This window comes from Podarcis filfolensis, assembly GCF_964270895.1.
Source record: "Podarcis filfolensis genome assembly, chromosome: 3".
Lineage (NCBI taxonomy): Eukaryota > Metazoa > Chordata > Lepidosauria > Squamata > Lacertidae > Podarcis > Podarcis filfolensis.
In genome coordinates this window covers 88316526-88332161 of record NC_139606.1, presented here as the reverse complement: position 1 = coordinate 88332161, position 15636 = coordinate 88316526, and the positions used below count along the sequence as shown (strand labels likewise).

At 42.3% G+C, this 15636-nt stretch overlaps 2 protein-coding genes across 3 annotated transcripts in view; one reads left to right on the top strand and one right to left on the bottom strand.

The window, feature by feature from the left end:
- The window catches only part of BABAM2 (BRISC and BRCA1 A complex member 2), a 129379-nt gene that overhangs the window by 78186 nt on the left and 35557 nt on the right, over positions 1-15636 (bottom strand). The window lies entirely within an intron of this gene.
- The window catches only part of LOC310758387 (uncharacterized protein), a 218508-nt gene that overhangs the window by 178626 nt on the left and 24246 nt on the right, over positions 1-15636 (top strand). Inside the window, exon 2 of one of the 2 annotated variants that reach the window (XM_083604616.1) lies at positions 4821-5796. In XM_083604616.1, coding sequence (XP_083460742.1) covers positions 4821-5724 — 904 coding nt within the window. In that variant the 3' untranslated portion in view covers positions 5725-5796. Of the gene's footprint in view, positions 1-4706; positions 5797-15636 lie in introns of those variants that run through there. The other variant, XM_083604615.1, reaches the window with a different exon arrangement.

Genomic DNA, 15636 nt, shown 5'->3' with positions numbered 1-15636 from the left:
GCAACCAAGCAATATCTCTTTCCAGTGTTGCTAACATCCCAGAGAATAAATATTCTGGCAAAAAGTCCCATGGCTCAGAAGTACAGCACATGCTCTGCATGCAGAATGTAATCAGGTTCGTTCACTGGTAGAAAGGCTGAAATCCAGGAGAGTTGTGGCCCAATACTGGGCTAGATGCAGCAATGGTCTTAATTTGGGAGCAAATCAGTTTGTTCTATTTCCATAATTCAGTAGGGTATTTGTATTGCTCCTAAATGTTTATATATTGTTGCACACCTCCCTGAAGCTTTGTAAGATGGGGGTATATAAATACTGTGATAAATATATATATATACTTAATTATTCATTTGGTAAAGAGATAACAATACAACTATGTAAGCATGATGGAATCCTTTCTCTAATTATCACAACTTGAAAGAGAAATACCCTATGGGGGTAAACCAAGCCAGAGGTATCACAGATGACACTTGCAGGAAGAATTTGTAGCATGCCTGGACAAGAGCTGAAGGTCAAGCAGGCCTGCTTATAATATTGAGTCACTTCTATATGCATGTCTGTTTTTTCAGTGCCACTGTCTGCTCCCATTCTGCTGGGGGGGAACACCCCAAGACATTGGGGAGCCCGGGACTGCATATGTATTGTTTTGCACACTTAACTGCACTTTCTCTAGGCAGAGTGCACTTACTGAAGAAAGCAGATCTGACGTTGGCAGTCGATGTCCTAGTGGTTTAACCGCACTCAGAATGGACTATTACAACACTTTCTATGCAGGGCTGCCTTCAAGGACAGTTCAGAAATGATAACTGGTACAAAAAGTGGCTTGTCAGGATGCTGAACAGGCTGTGGCAACTGGAGCACAAAGATTCTATACCAAAGGCACTGGCTACCTATTAGTATACAGGCCCAGTTTAAGTTTAACGACACCCTGATTGGCTGCCTTTGCCCGTAGAAATCCATTTGATCAAAGTCTCAGCTCAGTGACTGCCCTCACTCAGCTTACTGACTGCCCACACTGAAAGGACAGTTGGTAGGATCCAGGAACAGGGTCATCTCAGTGTTGGCACAACTTTTACAGAACTCCCCCCTAGTCTGATAGACTCTCTCTCTCTTCTTTAAGTGTATGATCACACTACTCATTCACACTAAACCAGAGGATAGGGGGAAGCCCAGAACAGATTTATGGGGTACAATGGTTTATACTGTGAACAAGCTGTGTGAACATAAACACTGCTCAAACTTCCCTGCCACTGTTCCTGGTTTTGAAAAAGCCACTGTTCCCAGTTTTGAAGATCACAGATTTTAAGCGGGGGGGGGGGGGGAGGGGAAGGATGCTTAGAACATACAACTATTTTAAAAACAACAACAAACCATTTCATTCACCATAAAGCTCTCAATTTGTTATGCAGAGATTTTGATATTGTTTTTACTTGTATTTGTAAACTGCTTCATGCGCATATTGGAGTGATGGGGGTATAAGTTTCTTTTAAAAACAAATAATTTAAAGACAATGCATTTTTAAAGTAATCGTTTCCCCATAATGTATAGTATGCTAAAATTCTCTTAACTGAATTTTGTGTTTATCCGTTAGGATTATTTAAACGATGTGCCAGTTCTTGTTCCTTGTAGTGATGTAGGTTTCAGGATACCTTTCACAATTTGTTTTTTATTTGACCATGTAAGCCATTAAACAACAGAGTAACCTTTTAAAAAATAGATTCCTGGCAACTAATGCCCAAACACATTCAAAGCACAATGCATGAACACATTGTTTTCCTGCATCCTTCTACCTACTGTAACTAAAAACTGGGAACTTACTGGAACTGAGGATTTATGATGAGTCACAGTGCTAATAGCCAGTCCAACCAAAACATCTGCTCTACACTGTTACAACTGCTATAATTCATTTCCCCTTGTGTTTGGAGTAGAACCAAGTTGCATAGTAAGGACCTGAGAAACGAAGAAGCCTACAAAAAACAGGTATAAACTCAGGAAAGGATACCGATTTTCAAAAGACAATATTTATGCCAACCAAATACCCATAATTATTTGTAACTAACACCCATCTGAGAGGGTGTGTACATGTTCCCAGTTCAGCCCTTTGCACAAACCTACACAATTATCCTAACCATTCTTGCCCAGTTAAATTGAAGGATACCACCATTTGCCTGCCTGCCTGCCTGCGTCCCCCCCTCCATTATTAACATTTATAGCCTCGTGTTAATAGGCAGTATTGGAGACAGCTTCCTCATTCTGGAGATATTAGATGCTAAAAATACTGTGTTGTATGCAGTGGTTGCGTGAGAGGAAGGCAGCTTGCGCAAACAAGCTTTCCTTTCCCCTCCCCTCTCCAGAGGTTGTTTTTTCTTTGTGGTGGGGGGTGGGTGGGATCCTGAACATAGAATTGCAGTGTAAGGGGGAAATTGCCTGAAATCAGATGGAGGAACCTTGCTTGAAATGGAACTCCACTGCTTGATTTTGGGCCTTTCCTCTTTTGTACTGCAGTTCTGTGCAAGAGAAGCTTAGTTAAAATAAATAGACAGGTATGAAAGATTTCTTCATGCTCCATCTTTATGACCATCTACCATCTGCCTCCTACAAAGACACACTCCTCTTTCCATCTCAGAGAAAAGAATAGCTTGCTTCTCAAGTTATCCATTAAATATGCTAGCACTGAAGCTCCTCTGTACAGTGCTACCTCAGGTTAAGTACTTAATTCGTTCCAGAGGTCCATTCTTAACCTGAAACTGTTCTTAACCTGAAGCACCACTTTAGCTAATGGGGCCTCCTGCTGTTGCTGCGCCGCCGGAGCACGATTTCTGTTCTTATCCTGAAGTAAAGTTCTTAACCTGAAGCACTATTTCTGGGTTAGCGGAGTCTGTAACCTGAAGCGTATGTAACCTGAAGCGTATGTAACCCGAGGTACCACTGTACTGTATGAATAAAGATATAGCTAGCCGGACAATGCTAGAAGCTTTTAATCATAGTAGCTATCTTAAGCAGTTGAGGGGAGGATTTTTCAGTGAAGGTACTCTACTGGGCAGGGCGGGCAGACAGCGGCTTCACTAGGGCTCCAGGAGAGAGCAGAAAAGTGAATGCCAACGACACAAGAAGGACTGAAAAATCAATGTTTAGATGCAAACTTGTTGGAGAGCAGCAGTCCATCCTTGTCTAAAAAACAAGCTTCAAGGTTACTGACCAATGGAAAAGGGAGAGTGGCTATCTCCAAGGATGAATTACACAGTGGTGCCACAACATAGTTAACGTACAGAACTTAAATACCTCTGCTGAAATATGGATGTGTATTACAGTGGTACCTTGGTTCTTGAACTTCATCTGTTCCAGGAGTCCGTTCGACTCCCAAAACTGTTCGAAAACCAAGGCGCAGCTTCTGATTGGCTGCAGGAGCTTCCTGTGCTCAAGTGGAAGCTTCGTCAGACATTCAGCTTCCGAAAAACGTTTGCAAACCAGAACACTTACTTCCAGGTTTGTGGTGTTTGGGAGACAATTTGTTTGACAACTAAGCCATTCGAAAACCAAGGTACCACTGTATGTCATACTCCCACTCTAGAAGTTGCCTGTTGAACTGCAGGCTGCATGAAACACAAAAAAACACCCCTATACACACCCCTATACATAGTTTAAAACAATGGCACATACACACAGATATCACTATTCACCTCCTCAACTCTAAAGAAGTGGTGCTTTTGAAAAATATCAGTGCTTCAGTGTCTCATGCTTTCCGTGCAATACATGATCTGCTTCTTTGGAAGGTATTTTGGCTGCATGCGGCACTTGAGCCACGTCTTGGACCCACCCTGCTACAGAGTAACTATACATTCGATCGGATCCAATAGCTTATTTTGGAATTTTCAACAGCAAAACCATCACAACCATTCCACCAGCTCTTGCTTGCAAACCTTATGGCAGCACCTCAGAAATTCACAACCTGGAGGTGCTCAGGCAACAGTGCCATTTCTCTCACACAGAAATACTTTTGAATATTCTTCCTTGAGTCCAAGTTATTTTGCTCAGTCCCTGATGACAAAAGATCCAACCAAGAAAAGAGAAAGACTGTAATGAATTCCCACCCCCTGCCCACAAAACATATTCTCTGCAGCTAAATGGCTCAGATCAAATCATGCCCAAACAGCAGATAAAGCTCTTGCTGAGATTGTGAAAACTCCTTACTTGCTTACATACTGGAAAGGTTTTCTAACCACATGGATCTGCACAGCAAAGTTATTTTGTTTCAATTTTACAGCTTTCTGGGGTAAAAACCATCATAATGAATAAAACTGATTGATAAAAGCAGTAAAGAGACTACACTGCTCCTTTCCAAGTTAAGTGGTTGCTTTTAGAATATATACTGAACAGCGACAACAACTTCACTGCGAGGGAATAAGAGTGGCTTCACCAGCTCTCCCTCCATCTCAGGCAGCTTTCATACTCAATGCAAGAGCCCAGCTCTCACTACTAAGTCAGGAGAGAGTTAAGAATGCCATGAGTACACCTTACTTTCTACTTATCAGCACTTGGGTGGGGGGTGGGGATCATTTCTACTGAGTCTGTTATCAGCTGCCTCAGGCCTCCTCTAACCTCAAGAAATGCAAGACTCACACCTCTGGAATTCCCTCAGCTGCTGTTCCCCACCTTGGATATGATGCTATTGAAGTACCGTATTTTTCACCCTATAGGACGCACTTTTTCCCCTCCAAAAATGAAGGGGAAATGTGTGTGCGTCCTATGGGGTGAATGCAGGCTTTCACTGAAGCCTGGAGAGCGAGAGGGGTCGGTGCGCACCGACCCCTCTCGCTCTCCAGGCTTCAGGAGAGCCCCAGCGCCAGCCCCACAAGGTCGGGGGACAGAGGGAGGCGGAACGCCGCCATCCCGCTGTCTCCCGAAGTGGTTTGGAGGCTGACGGCGGGGAGACCCCGCCGCCAGCCCCGCAAGCTCCGGGGACAGCTGGGAGATGCAGCACGTCTTCCTGCTGTCCCCAGACCTGATTTGAAGGCGGGCGGCGGGGAGAAGAGCGCTTCTCCCCGCTGCCAGCCCCGCAAGCTCCGGGGACAGCTGGGAGACGCAGCGCGTCTTCCCGCTGTCCCCGGACCTGATCTCAAGGCGGGCGGCAGGGAGAAGAGCGCTTCTCCCCGCTGCCTGCTCCGCAAGCTCCGGGAACAGCTGGGAGACGCAGCGCGTCTTCCTGCTGTCCCCGGACCTGATCTGAAGGCGGGCGGCGGGGAGAAGAGCGCTTCTCCCCGCTGCCTGCCCCGCAAGCTCCGGGGACAGCTGGGAGACGCAGCGCGTCTTCCTGCTGTCTCCGGACCTGATCTGAAGGTGGGCGGTGGGGAGAAGAGCGCTTCTCCCCGCTGCCTGCCCCGCAAGCTCCGGGGACAGCTGGGAGACGCAGCGCATCTTCCTGCTGTCCCCGGACCTGATCTGAAGGCGGGCGGCGGGCAGAAGAGTGCTTCTCCCCGCTGCCAGCCCCGCAAGCTCCGGGGACAGCTGGGAGACGCAGCGCATCTTCCTGCTGTCCCCGGACCTGATCTGAAGGCGGGCGGCGGGGAGAAGAGCGCTTCTCCCCGCTGCCTGCCCCGCAAGCTCCGGGGACAGCTGGGAGACGCAGCGCGTCTTCCGGCTGTCCCCGGACCTGGTCTGAAGGCGGACTGCGGGGAGAAGAGCGCTTCTCCCCGCTGCCCGCCCCACAAGCGCCTGGGGGGGAAATAAAATTTTTTTTCTTTATTTCCCCCCCCAAAAAACTTGATGCGTCCTATGGGCCGGTGCGTCCTATGGGGCGGTAAGTACTATTTAGTAAATATCCACTTTCCACCACTTGAAATCTGCTGCTTATTATACAGCCTTGGATGGATGAAACAAGAGGGTTTCTTTTGACCTAGAGCAGGGGTCAGCAACCTTTTTCAGCAGGGAGCTGGCCCACCGTCCCTCAAACCATGTGATGGGCTGGACTATATTTTGGGGGTGGGGAATGAACGAATTCCTATGCCCCTCAAATAACCCAGAGATGCATTTTAAATAAAAGGACACATTTTACTCATGTAAAAACATGCTGATTCCCGGACTGTCCGCGGGCCTAGGTTGCCTACCCCTGACCTAGAGTATTTCCAGCCATATATCTGGTACAACATTAACCAAGAGAGGGCAGACAGGGAGGAAGGATCATGCCAGATGACTGAGGTATTTCCAACAGAAGATACCCAGTGGGGAACATGGCCAGTTTTGTACCTTGTGCTGCGGATCCATCAGGTGTCAGACAGATAAACAACTATTTGACTTTTAGAAGACATCTGAAGGCAGCTCTGTTCAGGGAAGTTCTTAATGGTTGATGCTTTACTGTGTTTTTAACACTTTGTTGGGAGCCACCCAGAGTGGCTGGGGAAACCCAGTCAGATGGGCGGCATATAATTATCATCATCACCATCATAATCCAGAATTTTCAGCTCAGCCATGAAGTTGGCCAGGCAGCAGGACTGGCAAAGGTCATTCTGGATTTGGCATTGTGAACTTCTAACATATTGGGGGTGGGGACTTCAATATTTATGGCAAATGCTCCCTTATCTGGGTCTCAACTAAGGACTTTGTGGTCACTATTACCACCATAAGATGGAAACCAATATTCAAAGCTGAACCCGTATCATCTCATCTTAAACTGAGATTGTTGGCTTTCAGATTACACAAACTGGGCACAACCCAAGTTTCCTATTTCCCTCTTGAAAGGAATGGAAGCTGCACATGAGTTTTGCTCAGGAGAGCTTCTTGATTATGCCCATTATTCCCATTTCATATGAACACACTGCATTATTTCCCTAAGCCTGAAAGACAGGAAGAGCTATAAATCTAAACACATACTTGGCTACATTAGATATAACCTACTGGGAAAACTACTGTCCTTTCAATAAACAGGACTCCAAAGTATTTTTTAAAGGAACATACAGTTTCACCAGATTATGTCAAAACAATATTTTAGAAAGTGACACATTGAGTTACTGTAACCAATCCGATATTGTCAAACAAAGAGTAGAAACCCCCAAACTGATTGCAGTCTAGCTAAAGGATATTTCTACCCTTATCAACAATACTGCTGTGTGAACACTCTGCTCAGGCTCCTTCAAGTCCCATCCCCTAACCATATACACTGCATGAATACTATGAACGTCTCAAGATTGAGGTGACCCAATTGAGCTCCTATGTCTTTCCTGTCCTCAACAGAACAATCATAGTTATGCCCAAAAACAAACACAGGAAGCCAAAGCAACAATGAAAAACAGTGCATCAGTTTCAAGTTCATCCATGCGGGTGGTTTCTTTGCATCACGCAATGCACACTAAAGGCATCTTTTGTTTTTATGATGGTAGTGCAGTAAGAATGAGTTAACATTACAGTCATGTGCCTACGTTTGGCCAGCAGGTAAAACACTCAAAGCATATTTTAGCTACATGACAAGTCTCTAAACCTATACCAAACAGTTTCAAATAAACCTTGCAGTATTATTTTGCTAAGTGGTGACAGTGTACTTGAGCTATTCAAGACATAAAGGAAAAGATGAACTCTTGCCTGAGGAGCCTGACATCTTAATGTGAAAAGATAAGAACTGACAACATACTAAGGAATCTTGAGAATGTTATAACACAGGGCTTGATCTTGTGAAGTACAAGTAATAAACACTACTATTTAGTATTAAATTTGACATCTAATCTGCAGAAGTTAAGACACATTCTGTGTATGCTCTGTTTGCTTTAAGATCTTTCAGTGGCACATCATAATGCTATTTATATTATCAGGATTGATTCTTGGACAGCATTTTCTTTCGTTGTATTTAAAATGTGCCTCCTGAATCAAAATGCATTTCTTTTTCATTTCAGCTGCCCAATCTGGCACTTTTAAAAAAGCAATGTCCCTTTCAGGTGTGATCACAAGCCCAGATATTCTGGATACCTTTCTTAATATGATCAACCCTTGTTGCATACCTACATGGGAGGTAAAAGGACATCTTGTTCCCATAAACTATCTTAGGGTGATGCAAACATGGTATGAGTTAGTGTGTTCTATGCCAAACTGTCCCCAACCTAGAAGGCTACCTATATTTGGTAACAAACCCTAGAAATAAGCAACTAGTCCTGCCTGGCAAGGAGGCTAAAATATGAGTTTGCCAGTAGCAAGTAAGTGAGCACATCTGCAAAAGCTTTGCTCTTCATATTGCCTATTCTTTCTCTTTCTGTCTCTTCCTTCAAAACTCTTTCCGCTATCTTAAACTCTTCAGCTCATCTATTTTTATTTTATTATTTAAAATACTTATAGGCCACCTTCATGACTAAAACTCACTCGTTGAGGCTAACTGATAAAAAAGAAATTTATGTTCCATTTGTTGCTAAGTTCATTTTGCTCCACCACACTTCTCTGAACATTGGCTCCCTGTTTCTTCTCACATTTGTGAACTTATACAAGCTTTCAAATGTCTTCGTTCCCTTCCTTATCTACTTGCTCTTCAAAATTCCCACGTACCTGGCGCTGCTTGTTTCCCCTTCTTGCTACTCTCTACTATTGAGATGGATGTTCCAAAGTGAAGAGGCAGGTTTAACTTTCTCTTTCTCTAACAGAACTTGCACCTTTTCAGTTTCCACAACTCTTCCGCTCCATATCTCATTTTATTAAGGTTGTAGGATGGAAGACAGGGTTCACTCCCCAGTTTTATATACAGCAGATGAATATGTTCCCTTGCCTTGGGTGAGCTGAATGGCATATAATGGTTCTACATAATTATGCTAACTCCTTCGCTAGCTCAGAAGTTTGATTGTAGCTTGGGTTCAAGTGCTACCCAGAACCAACGTAGTAACCTTAGTGAATGCAAAGAGGAAGGCATCATATCCTTAAGAGATGCAAGATCAAAACACACCAGAGTGTATTCTAAGATAGTCTACAACAGGCTTGGGGAACCTGTGGCCCTCCAGATATTGCAGGCCACCAATTCCCTTCCTCCTGCTCATCAGCCATAAAGACATGAGTTTGAATTCAACTATCTGGAGGGACACAGGTTCCCCACTCCTGGTCTAGACTATCTACCTGATGTAAGATCTAATTTGGATTAATAATGCCAGGCACAGACAGTCTTCCTAACAGATTATGATTCTAAACAGGCTTGACAACAGCACTTCTTGGAAAGGGATCTGAAAGGCAGTAGAAGTCTTGCCCTTCCCGCAGCCTCTGTAATAAATACACAAAATAAAAAGCACCATAATGTTGGGCATTTAAAGCAGGGTACATATGTCCTCCCAAAAGTACACAGAGCAGCTTGATTGCAATCCTGCCCCCTCCAACTTCTTCCATGAGACTGAGAAAGCCTGTTCTTTCTCACAACAAAATGTACGGTTTTCACATCATAAATTGTTTGGCTGCTGCTGTTTTTGGTTAGCATCCTCCTGCAACTTATCCCCACGGGAGAGGCTATCACAATGCTCCGGCACATATAAAACAAGATATTCTGCATTTACATTTATATCTGGGCACAAATGAATCATAGAACTGCAGAGTTGGAAGGGATCCCCAAAGGTCATCTAGTTCAACCCCCTGCAATGCAGGAATCAAAATGCAAAACGCAATACAGGAAACAGATTCTTAGACTGGCAACATGTACCGTTCAGTTTCTCCTGCATTATATTTTTAACTGCTTCATCATCTATTAGATCACATGTTTTCTGTCACTTGAAATAAGCAGGGAACACCGTCATTTAAACTGGCTACCTAATAAACCAATCTTCAAAGTTTTCAAGCAACCACTTCAACCTATTTTGTACTTTTAAAAAGACTATTCAGGAGAAACTGTTACTTATTTTGTGAGTCTGCACATGCACATATAGTAATTAGAATAGTATATAGTTGTTCATGGACTAGTATAGTAATTAGCAGCCAGAAAGTACATATTGTGAATAACAATTTGCTGCAAAGGCTCTTTTCTGGAATATTATTCTATCTCATACTGTTTGAACGGAAATATTTTTCTCCAATAAAAGTTCATTTTACTCCTTTCCCAGCCACACAAAACAGGAAGACATAACACATAGCCTTTTATGGTTAGAAAAATCAGACTGAGGTCTTAACGTTCTTGGACAAGCAATGCCCACATTACTACCAACACTTTTTTTTTTTACTTAACAATCTTTGAAGAGGAAGTCAATGCCTCGTATGCTCTAGGCTAAATAGAGTTATTAGCAAGACAGATACTGACAGAAATGCTTACCAGAATAAGGTCATTGATTAATCAGGCAAGGAGTCTGCTACAGGAAAGGAATTAATGTATTTGCCGAATGCCACTTAGGGCAAGTTCACACATTTGCAAAAATTAAGATTTTCTGTGTGGCAAGGTGAAGACCCGCATGCGACCCTCCACCACATATGACTCAGAATTTTATGATCCTTGTTTTAAAATTAAATAAATGCAGAGATCACATAAGAGTGGGGGTACTGCTGAAGAAGCAATGTAGATATAGTCCTGGAGTCGGCTTTGTCACTGCAGCAAATGGAAGCCACTGTATGAATGAGAACTGTGTGCATCCACATGCATTCAGAATCATCTAGGTCAAATGATTGCATTCCATGATGGGAAGAACACAGTGACCTGGTTCACATAACATGTTAAGCCAAACTATGATATAGTGTGAACTCAAAGCACATGAGCTCCCAAAAAGGACCTCATGGCTTCTTTGCTCCTTCCCAGTCATTTTGCTGCTGCGTTGCACTGAGTTAAGCCATAGTTTGGCTCACCATGTCATCCATGTGGCTTAGCTCTCTAACAAGAGACTAACCGTGAGCTGTAACCAAGGTTTGTCCTATGGTTTGTCCAGCAGAATTAAAACAAGTCCAGGTTTATATGACATGCTAAGCCAAGCTACAGCTTAGTTCACCATAGCAGCAAAATGACCGGGGAGGAGTAAACTCATCACTATCTCCTCTCTTGAAACCAGTGCATTTGTGCTAAGCTATGGTTTGGTTAAGCACGACATGCAAACTAGGGCACTGTACGAATCTGCTCATCCACAGCCATAATGAACCAGCAGTAGGTTCCACTATTACAGTGATATTTTCATCAGCTAGAGTGTTCAGGAAAATCTCTGCAAAGTCATTGCTCCTGTATCCATGGATAGGCCATTTTACACATTACCAATGTTCACTACAGTGCTGCTCCTAGGGCCACTGATAGCTTTCTGGATGGAGTCGATCTTGTCCAGTTAAGCTGAACCCCAAACACTGATGCCATTATGAACTTAACAGCTGTTGTTCAACTCTACTTGCATATATAAGTTTACACAAATTCAGTGTGGTGTTTAAGCTCAATTACACTTATCATATAGATATTGATTAGGGAAAACTTTTTGCAGTGTTATGTGAGATAAATATGAAGGCAGGGGCAGCACACAGTGGCCCACCTGCACTCTACCACTTCTGTCCCTTCAGCTGAAACGTGAGACAGAAGTCTCCAAGTTTCACCCACCTACAGCAACATTTTTTTTCTGGCCTTCCTTTCATATACCGCTGTCTTCTCATGGTTTCCAATAGGAGCAGCTCCTACACAGATATGCCTTTGCTTATGTTACAAAGATAAACTACAGAGTACTTGCAAGGCATTTATATGCAAAGGCAACATGGAACATATGACAAAATAAGGAATATTTCAAATCTGATCAGATCAGATTCGTGGGGATATTTAACATGTCCAACTCTTCATAATCTAATTTAATAAATCAGAAAGTGGGCACATTAACATTTAAATAAGCATTGTAGAATGGCTGAAATTAAATGGAATTAATTTTCATTTGAATACTCAGCATTATGAATACTAAAAGAGTGAAAATTCTGATTGGAACAAGCTTCTGTAGCAATCACCGTTTGAGGTTAACCAACCCACCAGCCCCCAGGGTTCTTCCAAACAAGTAACTGATGGTTTATGTATCATCAGAGAGACATCAGTCAGCTAAGATGATTTTTCCCATCTGTCTAGCATTTTATACAACCTGAAAGCACTTTTCAAGAGAGGAAAGGAAATTTGCTGGCTCAAATAATAAATACATAAAGCATACAAAGAAGAGGGCATGTTTGCATGACTGAGTAGCAGAAAAAGTAAAGAAGTTTCAGAGGTGGGAAGAGAATTCTGTTATATGGTCTGAATAAAATACTTGTTGTTTTTCAAGACCTGTGTGTTTTTCTTCTCTTTTATCAAAACAGTCTTCGGCTTTTAGTCTTTTCCTCAGGAATTGTCATACTTTTCTCATTTCCCCCAATCCACTTAATTTTTTCTATCAAAACCCTAGCAGAGGAGCACCCTTACTGTCATTGTACAAACCTTTCATTCATTTTTCTTAACGTCTTACTTCATGATCGATTACCATGTCGCCCACAGTCAATCATTCTCAACCAATACCTTCCTCTTGGCATCCAGGAAGAAAAGATGACACTCTAACAGTTTTCCCAACTTAGAGATGCAAGAAATCACTATCAAGTTGAGGGGTTATTTTAATTTTTTATTATATAGAAAAGACAAAAGAACTGAGCCATTTCTACACTCATAAGCCCTATGCACCAGGTGGAAGTGTTTGCATTACACTACTTGAATCAGATTCACCATCTTGTCAGAACCTGTAATCATGCCAATTCTGTACCGTAGCAATATAAGCACTGATTTATGATACTGGAATGCAATGGCTATAAAAAATAATTGCAGGTTATTACTCAATGGCATCACCTATTTTCCTCTTATCCGGATCAAAGCATTTTATACAAATGCCTGGCCACACACGAGATCTAAAAAAACAACCTATTTTCTCAAATGATTTCTCTTTCCATGTCAGTAAATTATCTCTGCCTACATATAACTCATGTTAAGCACATATGTGAATACGCTATATCTATCCATTTCTCCATACTTATTTCTGGTCTATCGGATATAGCTATTATTCATAACATAAAGAGCAACTTCAATCATATATGGGACCCAATTTATTCTGGTTTCAGTGACTTAGGGTTACAGCCTTAATGCCACAAGTATCCAGAATCAAGGAGTCAGTCAGTATGAAGGCATTTGTATTGTGTTAGGGGTATGAATTGACTTTTTAAAAAAGGGATCTCTACATTGTGACCAAAACATGTAGCAGTTCTAGGTTACCAAGCAGGTGCTCAAATAAGGAGGGAGCCGCTGCTTTCCAAGATTTCAGATAGAAGACTTTCCTAGTCCTGCTACCCAACATCCTTTAACTGGATACTGGGGACAGTTTACATGTCAGGGACATGTTTTTCCTTTGCAACTGAGTGCCACTGTGAGTATCAAGAGAAGATGGAGACCAGACAAGTATGTACACAATCCACAAAGGGCAGGGGCTACAGCAGAACATCTTTTGGAACTATGCCTTAGGCACCAGGCTCCGCAACCTGGCCACCAAGCTTATATGTGTGTCTGACTGCCTTGTTCTCATCCTACCCTCTGTTGGGCAGAGTTCTAGGAAAGAAACCAAGACATAGCTGAGAGGGAGAACCAACAGATATAATGCTTTTGTTTCCTGTTAAAGCACCAAATAGATTTAAAGACACTCTCAAGGCAAATCTAAAAAAAGAAAAAAAAAAAGAAGTAACATAAGCACTGATGACTGGGAAACACGGGCCTGCAAGCGCTTCAGTTGGAGAACAGCCTTTACCAAAGGTGTCATGGACTTTGAAGAAGCACAAACTCATGGTGAAAAGGAGAACCAAGCTAAGAGGAAGGCTCGTTTGGCAAATCCTCACCATGATCAACTCCTGCTCAGAAACCTATGTCCCCACTGTGGAAGGATGTGTAGATCCAGAATTGGCCTCCACGGTCACTTATGGACTCACTGTTAAAACCGTTTCCATGGAAGACAATCTTACTCAGCTATGAGTGATCGCCAACGAGGAGGAGGAGAAGGAAGAAGAAGAAGAAGAAGAAGAAGAAGAAGAAGAAGAAGAAGAAGGAGGAGGAGGAGGAGGAACTGAATTGAGAGGAGCATGGGGGGAAGGGTGATAAAAAAATTGAAATTGTGCACAGCATAGAAGATGACTACAAAAATGTCTGGATTTATGTGGACTTTTGGGGCTGCCCAATAGTGATTGTTCCACCCCTGTTGCCTCTGGCTCCTCTGCCCCCTAAAAAAGGCAGCCTTAAACAATTTGTAACAGTAGCGAGAGTGAAAGCAACTGAAGAACTACGGGTGAGAGTGCAAGGAGTCACTCCCATTTCTGAATTATTTTAATCACCAGGGAAATAAAGGACTTTGGGAGAGTGGCCAATACCCTGACCCAATTATCTATAGAGTGTAGCGGGAAGAAAAAACAGGACCCCAATGTTGTGTGTTGTGTTCCCAGTTGCTTCCCAACAGCCAAATACTCTGAGCACTCTGCAAAGAGTAAGGTTAAATCTGTGACTCGTTGACCATCAATATCTTTTCCAGTTCCACCGTCACTGCTACACAAAGGCTTTGCTTGTCCTTGCAAAAAAGAGACAGCCAAGACAGTGGTCCCCTGCAGCACGGATGGATGGTCCAGATCAACCATGCCTTCAGTATCATGGGCCCAAATTTATGGAATTTCCAATTGTGGTCAGAGAGGCCTCCTCCCTGCTGACCTTTTTATAGTTTTTTTTATAGTTTTAACTGATTTTTACCTTTTCCATATTGTATTTTCTGTGCATTGCTTAGAGATGACTGTAGTTAAGAGGTATATAAATCGTTTAAATAAAATAAACAAAAATGTTTGAAAACCTTACTGCCCCCTCTCGAATATTTAGATTAAAAATCTGGCACTATAATAAGAAACTGAATAAATGGTGTTGAAGTGCTCTGATGCTTTGTCCTTTATAAGAACACAAAATACAGGATTTCAGAAGCAAACATCAGCCACCCTGCGTCAACGATTTTTGGATGCCATGGTACACAGGACTCAAAGGTTTTAGGAGTTGATCCAAACCATCTAACGTCAACATATGGCTTTCAAATTGCCATAAACCAAACCCAAGAGGAAATGGTAAGCATATTGTTCTTTAGCAATAATGTTGCAAGACATTAAAGTGGTGACTCTTTAAAATTCCCAACTTATATAAGCCTCAGATTAATAGTTACAGTAAATCAAACAGTAAATCAAGTATTTAATTTCAGGCAGAAAAATATATTAAAATTTTATTGCACTTCTGGGTATTCATTTCAGCAGTCATAAAAGCATAACTTATTTGATAAGGCTGCATATATTTCTTTAGTTGGACTGCAGACAGCATGGTTCCAATCAGTTCTCAGCAATTACAGTTGTACTGACTGCATAAATACAATTTAGAAGAAATAGCAGGGGAAAGATATTTAATTTCTGAGGTTCTTTAAATTGTTGGACCTTTACAACTGCTGAAGAAACAATACAGTAAAAAGCTCCTTCCATGAGTTATTTTCCCTTTGTGAAACCATCCAAAATTAGTATTTACAAAATGTAAGGTAAGGTGGCAAAAGTACCTTGTACATATAGAAAAAAATATTGAAGTTAATTCACTGTACTCTTCTAGAACTGACCCCATACATTTGTAAGACCATTAACGTGAGCTTTCATTATGAAAACATGCACTCCCACACATTATTCAGT